This window comes from Gekko japonicus, unplaced genomic scaffold (assembly GCF_001447785.1).
Source record: "Gekko japonicus isolate JY-2015 unplaced genomic scaffold, Gekko_japonicus_V1.1 scaffold457, whole genome shotgun sequence".
NCBI classification, from domain to species: Eukaryota; Metazoa; Chordata; class Lepidosauria; order Squamata; family Gekkonidae; genus Gekko; species Gekko japonicus.
The window spans coordinates 1080375-1095904 of record NW_015164196.1 but is presented as its reverse complement, the minus strand read 5'-3'; the positions used below and the strand labels follow the sequence as shown (position 1 = coordinate 1095904).

Below are 15530 nucleotides of genomic sequence, written 5' to 3'. Positions count from 1 at the left end.
GGTCGACAAGGCAATAACATTATTAGATTGCCTCCCTCTGGTAAATAATACACCATTCCAGATGAAGCAATTTTCGCTGTATCTGAAGAAGTGAACTAACATGGCTACCCTTCTTGATCTATATCAATAGTGTTCTTGATGTTTATTCTTCAATCAGTGCCTGATGGCTACTCTGTTAAATAATCTACTATTCCAATGAAGCAGACAAGACAACAACATAGAAGATTGCCTCCCTCTGGTAAATACTATATCGTTCCAATGAAGTGGACCATGAAAGATTATACTACAATGAAAAATTACTCTGAACTCCCACAAGACTCTTATTTAATTTCAATAAACGTATAAATTATTTCATAGTTGAGTCTCTGTCTCACTGTGTTTGGGTAGATGGTGACTGACTATCACAGCTTTTCCTGATCCTTTCTAGGTGGTGGTAGTTGGGGGGGGGGGTTTGTCAGCAAGAGTGGTCTATACCCAACAATGCTCGTTAGGGAAACAAACACTCATCTTCTAGGGTTGTTTTACGATTTAAAAAAGGGTGAGAAATGGGCTTCTGTGCATGCTTGGAAGCACTCGGCAGGCTCTCTGAAGTCAACGCCCCACTGCTGCCTGCTGTGTGTAGGTCCCGTAGGGAGAAGCCTGCGGGATCGTCCGACAGTAGAAAGTTACGCAGTTGCGGGTAAGGGGCAGATCACTGGGTCTCTCACTCGCTCGTAGCCCGGCTGGCCCCCGGCAAGCCCCGCAGCTCTCCCAGGACGTGGGGTGGAGGGAGGTTCCGGATGCCGGGCGCAAGAGGGCTCATGGCAATGATGGGAAATTTGAGCGTGGGACGGAGGCTTTACAGAGGTGTGTCAGACTCTGCCTGCTAATGCCCCACGTTCTCTTGGGACTCCAAACTTGGGAGTTGTAGTTCTAATTCCCTTTGCTATGGTTGCAGTAAGGCTACCTGAGAACTACAACTACCAAGGTGCAACGCATCAAAAAATGGTGTAAGAATGGAGGAGCCCGCGGGACGGGCTATTCTATCTTGGCGCTTTTTGCAGGGAAGCCAAAACAGCTCTTTCATCTATTGATCTTGCCGTGCCTCAGAAGTCACACTCGGCAGCTAACACCCTCCCAAAGGGAGTGGTGTGCCCACCCCCTTACGGTTTCCCTTGCTCGAAAGCCAGTCGAATCCGACTCTAGGAATGCAGTGCTCATCTCCGTTTCCAAGCCGAAGAGCCAGTGCTGTCCAAAGACATTTCTGTGGTCATGTGGCCGGCATGACTAGACCCCGAGACTCCTGCCAAAAGAAAATTTGAAGAAGCCTGTCGAAAACGTTCAGCTTCTACTTATACAAAGTTCCACTTCCCCTCCAAGCAGTTTCAGGAGCGCTTCTGGTGATGATGCTCAGATCTGAAGTGCTTGTAAGTATTATTTTATATCAATGAGTCTGTTGCAGCTTGTTTACAATTTTGTAGCTTTTCACTTCCAAAGGTTATATCAGTGGTTTGAAATTCTAAACGATATAAAGCATATATTTTGTATTTTGTTAAAAATTAAAAGGCGTTTTTCTTTTCTAAATAAGGCAAGAGCTATTAACTGTATTCCTTTACATGAAGAACAAGTATGAATTATCATAGTGAAGAAATTACTACATGGTCATCAAGTGAATATAAATTATACCTAAGGATCGACTATGAACCATTGAATCTCTCTGAATATCATGCTTGCTATTGGCATTTGAAATCACTCTACTCCCCAATATAGAAGACAGATGGACTCACATTCTAGCGGTATCCGAAGACGTGAACTAATAAGGTCGACAAGGCAATAACATTATTAGATTGCCTCCCTCTGGTAAATAATACACCATTCCAAGAAGTGAACTAACATGGCTACCCTTCTTGATCTATATCAATAGTGTTCTTGATGTTTATTCTTCAATCAGTGCCTGATGACTACTCTGTTAAATAATCTACTATTCCGATGAAGCAGACAAGACAACAACATAGAAGATTGCCTCCCTCTGGTAAATACTATATCGTTCCAATGAAGTGGACCATGAAAGATTATACTACAATGAAAAATTACTCTGAACTCCCACAAGACTCTTATTTAATTTCAATAAACGTATAAATTATTTCATAGTTGAGTCTCTGTCTCACTGTGTTTGGGCAGATGGTGACTGACTATCACAGCTTTTCCTGATCCTTTCTAGGTGGTGGTAGTTGGGGGGGGGTCCATACCCAACAATGCTCTTTGGGGAAACAAACACTCATCTTCTAGGGTTTACAATTTAAAAAAGGGGTGAGAAACGGGCTTCTGTGCATGCTTGGAAGCACTGGGCAGGCTCTCTGAAGTCAACTCCCCACTGCTGCCTGCTGTGTGTAGGTCCCGTAGGGAGAAGGCTGCGGGATCGTCCGACAGTAGAAAGTTGCGCAGTTGCGGGTATGGGGCAGATCACTGGGTCTCACTCGCTCGTAGCCCTGCTGGCACCTGGCAAGCCCCGCAGCTCTTCCAGGACGTGGGGTGGAGGGAGGTTCCGGATGCCGGGGCGCAAGAGGGCTCAAGGCAATGGTGGGAAATTTGCGCTTGGGAGGAGGCTTTACAGCGGTGCGTCAGACTCTCCCTGCTAATGCCCCACGTTCTCTTGGGACTCCAAACTTGGGAATTGTAGTTCTAATTCCCTTTGCTATGGTTACAGCAAGGCTAGCTGAGAACTACAACTCCCAAGGTGCAACGCATAAAAAATGGGGGTGTAAGAATGGAGGAGCACGTGGGACGGGCTATTCTATCTTGGCGCTTTTCAAGGTACGCTTATGTACCTCTGTCCTCACAACAACCCCTCTCTCTACCTATACGTAAGGCTTGTGGAAGTCTGTTTCAGTGTATCTGAAGAAGTGTGCATGCACACGAAAGCTTATACCCAGAATTTAAATTTGTGGGTTTTAAAGGTGCCACTGGACTCACTTTGTTCTGCTGCTTCAGACCAACCAATACGGCTACCCATCCGATCCTATGAGATAGGTTAGAGTGAGACTGGGCCAGGGTCACCGAGTAAGTTTTACCGCAGGCAATGATTGGAGCCCAGGTCTTCCCAAGTATAACACTCACAACAACCCTGAGAGGTAGATTAGGCTGAGAAAAGCTATAGGTCACTACACAATCTAGAGGAATTGCCTATAGATAAATAAATACACAGACTCTACACAATCCACATTACTTGTTACACAATTGCAAGATTAGAAAAGGAGCCGTATTTACTGTAGCAATAATAACCACCTCGATCTCTATTATTTCTACCGAGCGTCCAAAGAGGAGAAACTTCCAGACCCGCGCAACCATAGAGAGACTCCAGAGAGGCTAGAGCGCCCCTTTACTTGTCGAAGACGTCACTAGACAGAACAGCCAATCCAGTCCCAAAGAAGGTAGTCGGCTAGGCACCCGGAAGTAGAAACCGGCGCAGGCGCAGTGAGTCCGGCGCTGATTGGGCGGGAGCGACGGTTGGAAGGAAGGCTGAGCGGTGAGCGGCGGGCCGCCCCAAGCAGGCGGTGGGGTAGGGGATGGGGCCCGGTTTGCTCCCCGGGTGGCGGGAGAGCCTGTGCGGCTGGCAGGGTGTGAATTCCCAACAATGAGCTCCGTAGCCAGCACTGAGCGGTCCCCACGCCCAGCCGAGCCTAAGTCGTGATGATCTCGCCAGGTAGTTCCTCGGCTCCTCCCCCCATTGCACCATGTGCGCGGAGGCGGTGCTCGTTGGCTTGCCTCGCAAGGCGGGTTTTTTCGTCTTTCTATATTATGGCCCGTTTTCTCATTGATAAGCTCAAAGAGACCGATAAAACCCAAGTTTCGTGAAGGATTTGGTATTAAATGGATGCTCGGTGCTGCGTTTATTCCCCCCGCTTATTTTTTTAAGTTGACTCGTACCTGTAATTCTCGCGGTGCTATGGGAACACACGGGGTGATGTCTATTTTACTGCGTTTTTGTCTTACGCATTCTCCAGAGGAGCTCGGGGTTCTCCCCTTCCTAAATACTCCCAGCAACCCTGTGAGGTGGAAAGGGATTTCTCTAGGAAGGTTGCCAGCTCTGGGTTGGAAAATACCTGGAGAGTTGGGAGGGGAGGGACCTCAGCAGGATGTAATCCATAGAATCCGTCCTCAAAATCAGCCATTTTCTCCAGGGGCACTGAACTTGGTTACCTGGAGATAACTTGTAATAATGGGAGATCTTCAGGTACCACCTGGAGATTGGCAAGCCTATTCTCTACTGAGCTTCGTGGATGGAAATCTTATCACACTGGTTCCTTACGATCCCTTCTATTTATTTTGTTTTGTTTCTTTGCAAGCAGATTTGGGTGCTATTTGGTAGAATGATGAGGAAATAACTGTTCTTAAATAAATAAAATATTAGAAAAGCTTTATTTTGTGTTTTTAAGTACCATTTTGGAAATTGGTAGAAAAGTAAAAATGATACTTGAAGCCTCCTCCCTCTGTTTCTTGAAGTGGATAATGGTTGAGTAGCAGCAGCATACAGGTGATTCTGTGTGTTCTGATCCTTGTGTTGATTCTGATCCTTGTGTTGCTAGTAGTGGGCTAAGAACAAGCAAGGGCAGATTTTTGGGCTTATGTCATTGTATGCCCACTGCATAAAGGCCACAGCCAGTTGCAATGTCTTCTTGGCAAGTCTTCAAGCTGTTTCTCTCCAAAAATTCTGTAGAAAAGGTCATATACAGATACTGAAGAAGTGCTTATGCAAGTGCTCAGTTAGATGATATGTACACAGGAGAGTTCCTTGCTCCACACTTCCTGAAATCTCAGTATCTGAAGGACTCTCTCCTGGTAAGAGCCTGCATACTGCCTTAGATCTGCCCAGTGTGCTCTGCTTTGCTCACCTGGCCTCCAGAAATTGGTCTTTTTAGCACCAGTTCTCTTGACCTATCTGTGCAGCAGTCTTTATCTTTGCTGTTTTTCAGGAGGGCTCGTAAGATGCCACTTTTCCAAAGGGGTTTGTGGTGATATTGAGAATAGCTAGTTGTATGTTATAGTCCAGTGATGTATGTTGTACTTGATTCCCAAGGACATGTTGTTTGAGTCACTTTGCATGTATTGCTCTTCTGCGGTTGTGTGATCTCTTGTTGTTAGTTGGCTTAAACTGTTTTGAGTAGTTTATTAGTATGGGGTTCTGTGGAGGGATCTCCTGTGAAAGAGGATGTATCTAAATAAATAAATGCTGATAGGAAGGCTGTTTGGAGGCCATTTTTTGTGTCTTTTCAGGAGGCACCTTTCAGAATAAGGGTGCTGGGCTGAGTGAACCCTCAGTCTGATCCAGCAGGGCTCTTCATATTAAAACATGGATGATTCTCTTTTGGTCCTGTACCTTCTGTGTGCCCTTTCCCTGCCTCAGTGGTACGCACTGGTACTGAGTATTGGTACCGTTGCAAGGGAGTTCTCTCAAGTTCAGATGGGGGAGTTTGTAATGAGCATAAGGTTTTGTTTATGGTGAAGGATTCAAAGTAGTAATTTGTCAAAATGTGTTGAGCCTCTCCCCCAAGAATAGAAAAATATTCTGGATGATGGGGTGTGTGTGTTGTTAAAGTCCCAGATGCTGGACTTTCCCAGCCTTGCTGTTCTTTGTTCACTTCTCCTGGTCTTAAAAGGCTCCCTTCATCAACAGGCTCCTACACGGAGCAAGCTTCTTCATCTGTACTAAGTATATGTTGAAAGGGAATGTTTGGGTGTGGTGGACATTTTTTTCCTTCGGGGATCCATGCCAGTAACAGTAGGAAAGTGGAGCACAGGGTGGGGTGGCACAGACTCCTACACTTTAGAGATAGAGCCAGTATTAAGAGACTAGAATCTGAGACACCCAGATCTGAATCCTTATTCTTGCCATGGAACCATGCTTGGTAACCTTGGGCCAGTCGCACTGTCTCAACCTATCCTACCTCACAGCGTTGTTGTTAGGATTAAATGGTAGAGGGGAGAATGAGGTCATAAACCACTTTGGGTCCCCATTGGGCAGGAAAATGGAGTATAAATGACGTAAGTAAATAAATGCTCCATGGTGTCTTTGGAACAAATTTAGAGGCAAGTGGCGCTTTTAAGATGGACAAAGTTTTATTCAAGGTATGAGCGTTCATGTGCATGCACACTTTTTCAAATCTGAAAGTGTGCATGCACATGAAAGCTCATACCTTGAATAAAACTTTGTTGGTGTTAAAGATGCCACTGGTGGACTCTAAATTTGTTCTGCTGCTTCAAACCAACAGGGCTGACCACCTTTGTCTTTGGAGACAGACTTGGCTGCATTGAGTGAAATGTGACATAAAGGAGATGACAGAAACTGTCCTTGGTTCTGCCATCTCTTCTCCCATATTAAGGGTGTGAGTACTTCCTCAATGTGCTTGGCTGTCTGTACTTCTCTCCCAAGCATCCCTCTGGTCAGGAGGTATCCCAAGCTGAGGGTCTGAAGCAGTTGGGCCGGCTGTGTCAAAGTACAGAGTGGTGCATGTTGCGTAGGCTCCTGGGTTCTCAGGACTGTGTGTGGCAATGTTAGCTGATGAGGAAATGTGTTGGGTGACAACAGCCAGCTGCTAGATGGAGGAGTCTGGAACATTTCTGTTGGGAGGTTCAGAGCCAAGTTAGTTACAGTAGCAGCTGGTCCTTCTGTTTGGAGGCAGATCAGTGTTTACTAGCGTAGGGAGGGGAAGGTGTAATTGAAGAGCAAAATGGGCCTGTGGGTGAGCAGTGCAAAATCCATCCTTGCCCTATGCAGTAATGTGGGTTTTCTGGGAAATTGTTAATTGGAAAATTTTCTAGAAAACATTCTGATTCAAATTTAAATAATTTCAGTGCCTAATGTTAGCAAAAGAACGCAAAAACACCATGTGCAAGTGATGAGATATTCCACATTTAGCACATCTAACATGATTGATTTGCAGCGTAACAGCCCTGACAACTGTAGATAACAGACTGTATTGACATATGTGGGATGGAAAAAATTCCATGGGGAAAAATGGAATTGAAAATTCTTCTGCAAAAATTTCTTATTTTGGAAAACTTCCCATCTCACATCACTAACCCTCTCCCTCCTCCCCAGTATTTTTTTCTTCATCCAGTCCCCAATAGTGATATATTTCCGCTCTTACATACAAGTTACAAGAATCATAATTTTAAAAACTGAAAGAATTAAAATAGCAGTAGAATTAAAACAATTTAAAAAAACCAGCGGAGGCAACAAAACTTTTAGAAAGCTGTGAAGGTCAAAATCAAATGCTATCCTGAAAGGCTCCCAGTCCACATATATCAAGATGGGTAGCCGTGTTAGTCTGTCTCTAGCAGTAGAAAAGAGCAAGAGTCCAACAGCACCTTAAAGACTAACAAAATATGTGGCAGGGGATGAGCTTTCATAAGTCACTGCTCACTTCTTCAAATACAGCTAGAATGGGATTCCATTTGTTCTACTTATTGTAAAGTGGAGTGATTTCAGGTGCCAAATGACATTAGTAGGCAAATTAGTAGGCAGGTGAATGACAATATCAGGTGTGATTGGATTTTGGTGAGATATGCAGAGGAGTAATAGGCATGGGGAAATCAGCATTGGTAATGAGACAGGTCTTGATTCATTCTGGGTGGATGCATTGTTTCTCTTTCTAATCTCCCTTTGAAATTCCTTTGTAAGAGAACTGCTACTTTTAGCCCAGCAACTGAATGTCCTGGAAGGTTAGAATGGTGTAGTGGTTAAGTGTGCGGACTCTAATCTGGGAGAACCGAGTTTGATTCCCCACTCCTCCACTTGCACCTGCTGGGTGACCTTGGGCAAGCCATTGTTCTGTCACAGCTGTCCTTGAAAAGAGCAGTTCTCTCAGAGCTTTCTCAGCCCCACCTACCTCACAGGGTGTCTGTTGTGGGGAGGGGAAGGGAAAGGAGTTTGTAAGTTGCTCTGAGACTCTGAGTGAAGGGTGGGGTATAAACCCAATCTCTTTTTCTTCTTCCCCCACTGGTTTTTGAATGTTGTTGTTATGTCAATTATTTGTCGAAGGGACTGGCCTGTTTGTCCAGTGTAGAGGGTGGAAGGGCATTGTTGACATTGTGATGGCATAAATCACATTAGAGGATGAGCAGGAATATGAACCTGAGATGGTATGGCTAATGTTGCTGGGTTCACTGTTGGTGTTGTTTGGATCTATACAAGAGCAAATTGGCATCTTGTTTTGTTGCAGGCCTTGGTACCAGAGTCTGTGCTACTGTTAAGTAGTTTGTCATTGCAGGTGAGAAGTTGTTGTAGGTTAGCAGGCTGTCTAGTATCTGTGTAATGGAAGCGTTATTATCCAACATGGGTTGTAGGTCATCAATAATGCGTTGAACTGGCTTGAGTTGTAGCTCACCACCAGTGGTGTTCTGTTATTCTCCTTGGGCTTGTCTTGTAGCAATCTGTCACTGGGTATCATTCTGGCTTTTCCAGCCATCTTTCTCACCATATCAGGAGGATATTGTAGTTGCAAAAATGCTTGTTGCAGATCCTTCAAGCGAGTATCTCTGTCTGCAGAGTTGGAGCAGATGCGACTATAGTGTAGGGCTTGGCTATGCACAATGGATTGTTTGATGTGGTTGTGGTGGTAGCATGTAGATATGTTTGCCGAACTGTTGTTTGCCGGTATAATGTGGTATCCATACTGTGGTGTCCAGAAAGTTTATTTCTTAGAGTAATTCATAGTTAGATGGTGGGGTGGAAGTTGTGGAAAGCCTGGTGGAATCTCTCAAGGGCTTCTTTGCCATGGGTCCACTCCAGACAATAAAAATGTCATCCGTGAATGTCAAGTAAAGGAGAGGTGTCAATGGGTAGGAGTGCAGAAAACGCTGTTCTAGATCCGCCATGTAAATGTTGGCATACTGTGGAGCTACTTGGGTGCCCATAGCTGTGCTATTGATTTGGAGGTATACGTTTATTTATTTATTGTTTCTGTTTATATCCCGCCTTGCCGGACACGCTGGCTCACCAAACCTGAAGTAGTTACAGGTGAGAGCACACATGCAGAGTTCAGTGGCAAAATCTATTGTTGTGTTGTCAGGGATGAGGTCTCTAATGGATTGCAGTCCATCCTTATGGGGGATGTTGGTGTACAGAGGCCCCGGTCACACGGCAAAGTTGCCGCAGGAGATGCACGGATGGTGGGCGGATTATCCGAGCGCGATCACACCCCAACATCTGGGAAGTGGAGTGCACCCGTGGCTTACCGCCGACAATGCGAGTTAAAAAAACTACTACCTCCAAGGTACTAGTAAACGTTTGCCACGGGCTGCCTCCAGATGCCCGTGGTGTGATCGTGCCGGAACACGGCATTCCCCTCCAGTCCCTCGTTTACCCGCTGGTGCCGAGGGAAGGACCCGTGGTGTGCCGCCGGCGCATCTGATCGCGTAATTGCGCATCAAACTGCGCAGGGGCAATTAGCCACGCCCCCCTCCCCGCGATATCCAGCCCGTGTGACTGGGGCCAGAGAATCAATATCCATGGTGGTTAGAATGCTGTTTTCTGGGAGATTGTCGATGGAATGCAGTTTCCTCGGGAATTCTGTGGTATCACAGACATAGCTGGGAGTATTAATAATGTATGGTCTCAGGATGGAGTCCATAGATCCTGATACTCCTAAAGTGATGGTGCCTGTGCTCGAGACAATGGGACATCCAGGGTTGCCAGCAGGAGGCAGAAAGTGCCTGGTCGAGGTTCTTGGGGTTCCTGTATGTGTGCTGGTACTTTCTTCATAATTTTGTTGCGTTCTTGCTGGTATTCATATGTGGGGTCTGAGGATAGTGGCCTGTAGAAACTGGTGTTCCAGAGTTGTCGCTCAACCTCTCATATATAGTTTGTCTTGTCCATTATGAAAATGTCTCTTCCCTTGTCGGCTAACTTTATTATAATATCTGGATTATTTTTCAGGCTGTTTATGCCATTCTTCTCTGTGCGGCTGAGATTGGATCTTGAGTGGTGTATTTTGTTGATTATTTCAGCTTGGGCCCAGTGGCAGAAGCATTCTGTATATAGGTCTGGTGTGGTGTTGTGGTCTTTGGGGGGGGGGGAATCCACATGGAGTCCTTCTTTCCGTAGTGTCGAGTGGGAGCTAATTGTTCACCCTTATAGTGTTCATTGGTAGAAGGGCGAGGAGGTAGCTGTTTGGCAGTTGAAGCTGTCTGTCCAAGTGTGTTCTGTGCTGTGGTGAAAGTATTCCTTCAAGTGTAGACGGTGGAAGAAGTCCACATATATAAGTAACTGATTTGAGGGTGGGGCTGCGAAGAAGGTGAGCAGCCCACCAGTGGGTTCGGCAGGCTTTACCTACATGAGCCCTTTATTCTTGAAACTGAAGTTCCCACCACCCTCCTCCTTCTTACTTGCTGAATTGGGGCAGATCTGTATCTGAAACATGTAGCTCTATAATGTGTCTCTTCAGCTGCTAGAGCCAAACAGACTGGCTTGGCATCTGGTGTTCAGTACTGATATTGAGGGTCTCAGACCTGGAACAGAAGATCTGCAGAAGAAGAAAGAAGAACTTGAAAGCTGTTGGCACCCTTGCAAGTTCTAAAACAAAAGAATCCTTGTGGCTTGGTTCCATGTTGTGCTACAGTGGCCATTGATCAGCAGGGGGTGCTGGTATACTTTGTCATTGCTCCAGTATTATATGTTGCCTTATTTAGCAGCAGTGTAAGTAATGCCAGCTGCTACCACCTTGAAGTCGTTGCCTTATCTGGAAACAGTGACATTGATGGGTCAAAAGCTGTGCACAGCTGTAGCACACAATAGCAACGCACAGACTCCGTTTGTTCTTGACCGTGACTGGAGAAATCGCAGCCACTTAGCAATTGACTGTAGCATGATCAGAGACCGGTTTTTCAGAAGTTGTGTCTTTTTAAGGGCATTGTTAAAATCATTGCTTGAAAACTTCTCTTTATCTGTTTTCTCTAAAATTGTCTTGGTAACATGTTTTGATGCCCCCCTTAAAATTCGGTGCAGTTTATTTAATTTTTCCCTTAAGGTTTTCACCTGGGGAAGACACCGCCATTAGTGGAATGAATCTACAGGACCAGCTTCATGAGATCTGGTACCTGCAAAATTAGCTGGTGATGCCATAGTTGACTGGATATTTCCCTGCCTAAGGAGGTACAGTTCTTTGGAGAACAGCAATGAGGTTGCCTATACTTTATGCCATAAATTGCTGCTGTTTTCCAAAACAGCCCCATCTGAATGATAGCTAAGTATTTTGTTTCTTGTCTCCCAAAGTGTGGTTACCTGCAGGACACTTGTAGCCCAGAGAAGATGACAGGTTCTGGGAGAACTCCCGATTGGGTCATGGTGGCATCAGAGCTACCTGGTTTAATCAAGGGTGGGGAATGTAGATGGCTAAAGCTTCCTTCCACATGGGCCCCTTGGTCCCATCTTTCCTGAAACAGGCAATGAGTCAGCTGTGATGATACTGTGACAGCAGCTGGCCTAGTGGGTCAGCAGGTATTGGCTGGTGTGTGTGTGTGTGCTTGTAGTGGGTTAGTAATATTCTGTCCTGCCCTCTTAGTTATGATACCTGGTTGATCCTTGGTTTTCTTCTTGCCTGCAGACAGAGCAGCAGCCAACATGACCACCAGCCAGAAACACCGGAATTTTGTGGCAGAACCTATGGGCGAGAAGCCTGTTGGCACTCTGGCCGGCATTGGGGATGTACTTGGCAAGAAGCTGGAAGACAAAGGCTTTGATAAGGTATCTTCTGGGTTCTGAAAGCTTACTGGGTGGGGGTGGGGATTAACCTAGCTGGAGGGTTGGGCGTTAATCAGTGTTCCCTCTAAGCTGAGTTAGTGTGAGCTAGCTCACAGTTTTTTAGCCTCCGGCTCACACATTTTTGTCTCCGCTCAGGAAGGATGGCTCCAGAGCAAACTGATTTATGCAGCAGCCAAATCGCTCACTCACAACTTTAATGCCAGTAGCTCACAAAATAGAATTTTTGCTCACAAGACTCCACAGCTCAGAGGGAGCATTGGCTTTAACGTGTTCAGTCCTTTGCTGCTCTTCTTGAGAGGGGGGTGCCCAAGTGATTGCCATAAGTGCTGTCAGAGTGCTGTCGGAGAACCATGCTCAGAGAAACCAGCCTGCCTTCTACAACCTCTTGTTTCAGGGCTTCTTGGCTGTTGGGTTAGGGGCTGGTCTGAAGAAGGGTTCCTTGACATAGTGGGGAGTCAACCACTCTCGGCTGCCTTGCCCACTCACAACTTGTCCTCAGAGTGACTATGCCCTAGAGATGCCATACAATTAAAAATGTGCCCTGGAGAGATGAGGTCTAGTGCCCAATTCAAAGCAATTGCGTCCAGAGCGTTAAGTTCAACAATCTGTTTTACGAGGAGGATCACTCGACGCACTCTCCAGAGTGCAAGACTTCATACAAGATCCTCTGCTCCGGCTGGCCCTGCGGTGAACCAACTTCCACTGTTTCTACCTCTGTGTGTCTCCGTGGCTCTCTAGCTTCCCAGCACCACAGGTGATCTGCCTCCACTGGGTCCTGAGCCCCTAGCCACTCCCAATTGTCAGCAGATTAAGTGCTGCTGCTTGCCATGTTGGACTCTGCCCTGCTTGGGCTGGAAAAGGCCGGCAGAAGCAGCTCGTGTGCTGAACACTGGCTGATGCTGGGCAAGGAGAAGGCGAGGTGAGAAGGCCATCAGCATGTTCGGCACCAGCTGGTGCTGGGGAAAGAGGAGGGCAGCGTCTGGGAGTACAGCTGATCCCAGAGCATTCTTGCAGTGATGACTGTGGCAGGCAGATTTGTGGGACCTCTGGGTTCACTGTCCCAGCTGCTTAAACTCTGTTTTCCCGTTTCTGAACCTAGGCTTATGTGGTGCTTGGGCAGTTCCTGGTGCTGAAGAAGGACGAAGACCTCTTCCGTGAGTGGCTGAAAGATACGTGTGGTGCCAGCGCCAAGCAATCCAGAGACTGTTACGGCTGCCTGAGGGAATGGTGTGATGCCTTCTTGTGAACGCTCTGGCTCAGAACCTCAGTGGATGCTGTTGGGGCTTTTGTAGTTAGCTGGAGATTGAATCTTCCTTCCTCCCCACTTGTTTCTTCCTTGTGAAACTTCCAGCATCTAAAATGTGTCCCTGGGACAATCGCTCCTAATGCCAGAAAATATTTTTGTTACCACAGTCTTTTAATCGAACATCTTTTCATCCAGGGAGGGGGTTGAGAAAAGGGGGAGAGGGGAACGTTCTGTTTTAAGGCTTTGTAGAATTGGGTCTGTTTTGTGTGGCTTCGATAGATTCCCTTTGACTGTCAGGCCAGCTAACTCTTGAAGCCTTATCTGCCTGTTGATTGAAAGGGAGACACTTTTTCGTCTCCCTCGATTTTGAACTATAATTGGCCTGAAATAAGTGGTGTGTATTTAAATGAAAGACAACATTATTTGCAAACAGTGTTGGATCCTCCCACCTGACTTTTATGCCACTTGTTTAAACGTTAGGAACAAAAATCATTGTAAAGTTTTTAAACAATAAAAATGAGCTGTGTTGACGTTTAGCCCTTTTTGAAACTGAATTGGGGTAATGGCTGAGGAGGGTGGTACACTTGGAGGATTGTCTTCTCTGAATGGAGAATAGGATTGGGCGGGGTCCAAACTGGGCCCATATTCTAGGAATGTGCAATACACACAGCACCTAACCGGAGTAACAAAGTGGATAGTGATTGAAGACTTGCCAGTTTCCTGCTAAGCATTTGACCTGTAACAGTGTATCTAAAGAAGTTAACTTTTTTGAAGAGTAGGAAAAAACATGTATGCCTATTACAAAACAAACTGGATAATTGTAAAAAATGAATTTTAATTTACAAAATTGCAACCAACTTTTAAGAAAGGTAAAAGTTCTTTAAAACATGAGCAATTCTCTGAGCAGCCCTCTTCCCTAGCAGTTCTCAGCCTACAGTTACAAAACTTTAAAATAAATGAGAAACAAAGGGAAAATTATAAGCGGGTGTTAAAAAGAAGTCTGAAGATGCCTGCAGTTCTAAGTGGTCAGTACAAACAGCTTTACAATACTTCCAGTTTGCCCCTGGCAGCTGCAGAGCTTGGAGACAAGTGGCCTTGCTACCAAATGACACCATGATAAAATAAACTAGAAAAGTGCCTCCTGCAAAGCTGCATTCTTTACACCATAAGATCCTTGACAATATATTCATTGTCTGACTGGTGTGCCCCATCCTACTTCCAAGGCTATGTTCCTTCAAACTATATCTGATAAACATGTACCCAGAGACTAGCTCAGTTCTTAATATGGCAACAGTCGCAGAATAACATTTCCATGTGCCACGTGAGGGGTGGCTGTTTGGGCTGCTTCCCCTGTGGCCACATCTTGTGCAGAGATGAAAACTTGCCAAGGAGAAGCTGCTATACCACAGGGCCAAATCCAGCAGGATCTTTGGGGAAACCTCTTGCTTCCAAACGTCCCAGAGTCCTGTGGCGCTTGGTGTATTGTGATGGAAGTAGTGTCTGAAGTAGAGCGTTGTCTCACAGCCCTATTTCTATAAAAAAGTACATTCTTATATCCCAGGGTTAGAAGTGCAGCCCCAAGCAGGTGGCAAACATATTTTTTTTTAAAGGAGTGGTGAAACTGGTACACAGTAGTGTGAAGGTTTTCCAAATGTCAGCCTAGCCTGGATCAGTTTTCAGCTGAGGAAGGGGATCTGTAGCCAAATGTGGTTATTTAACTAGCATGAGTACATTCATGAAAATATTTGGCAGACTCGAGTATGCCTAATTTCACATTGTCCTGGGCTTGGTTTACACAAACACAGGAGAATGAGGCAGTAGGATGAACCTGCTGTTTTGGACTCTGTGTTTTGGCATGTTCTCCTGTATTAAAAAATTCCAGCAAATAGGAAACCTACATTGCTAGGAAAGAGGTAAAATCTTTTGCCTTGCTATGCTAGCTTTCTCTTTGCCAAGTGGAGCTTTTTGTGTGAAGGAACATTCAAAGCAGACACTGGCTGCCTGTGGTCTGAAGTGGTGCATTTTGGCAAGCTGTACATCTCACACAACACCCCCTCCCAAGCTCCAATCAGTTTGGTTTCTTTGAGCACCTCTTCTGAAACTTCCCCCCCCCCGAAATGCTTCCAGTTAAATGTTTCCGGTACAATTCCTATGGAAGTTTATTCATGTAAAGGAGTTACAGGGGCTCCCCCCGTGTGGAGTTCTATTTTCCTAGGAGGGCTTTGAGCCAGCATGAAACTAGGACCTTGTCACTATGTGGTGTTAGAAGAAGAGATTGGATTTGTACCCCGCCCTTCACTACCTGAAGGAGTCTCAGAGTGGCTTACAATCCCTTCCCCTCCCCACAACAGACACCTTGTGAGGTAGGTGGGGCTGAGAGAGCTCTCTGGAGAACAGCTTTGAGAGAACTTACGACTGGCCCAAGTTCACACCAGCAGCTGCATGTGGAGGAGTGGGGAATCAAACTTGGTTCTCCCAGATTAGAGTTCGCGCTCCTAACCACTACACCAAACTGGCTAACAAGTGTTACGGGCACTTGTTCTC

At 45.9% G+C, this 15530-nt stretch overlaps 1 protein-coding gene across 3 annotated transcripts; it reads left to right on the top strand.

Moving 5' to 3' along the window:
• The first annotated feature begins 3443 nt into the window (after window positions 1–3443).
• BANF1 (barrier to autointegration factor 1) lies at window positions 3444–13489 on the top strand. Of its 3 annotated transcripts, none has more exons than XM_015408355.1 (3): window positions 3444–3505; window positions 11583–11722; window positions 12840–13489. In XM_015408355.1, exons 2-3 carry the CDS (start codon window positions 11600–11602, stop codon window positions 12984–12986), a joined length of 270 nt encoding a protein of 89 aa, XP_015263841.1. In that variant the 5' UTR covers window positions 3444–3505; window positions 11583–11599; the 3' UTR covers window positions 12987–13489. The 3 variants fall into 3 exon arrangements, with proteins under 3 accessions (XP_015263841.1, XP_015263839.1, XP_015263842.1); XM_015408353.1 differs by lacking the exon at window positions 3444–3505 and adding an exon at window positions 3512–3682; XM_015408356.1 differs by lacking the exon at window positions 3444–3505 and adding an exon at window positions 11114–11131.
• Window positions 13490–15530: the final 2041 nt, after the last annotated feature.

What these genes read in the sequence shown, in the direction of transcription:
- BANF1 (XM_015408353.1), top strand. An exon ending in AAGACAAAGGCTTTGATAAG is followed by an intron (nt 11,723 to 12,839) that starts GTATCTTCTGGG and finishes TTCTGAACCTAG; the next exon opens with GCTTATGTGGTGCTTGGGCA.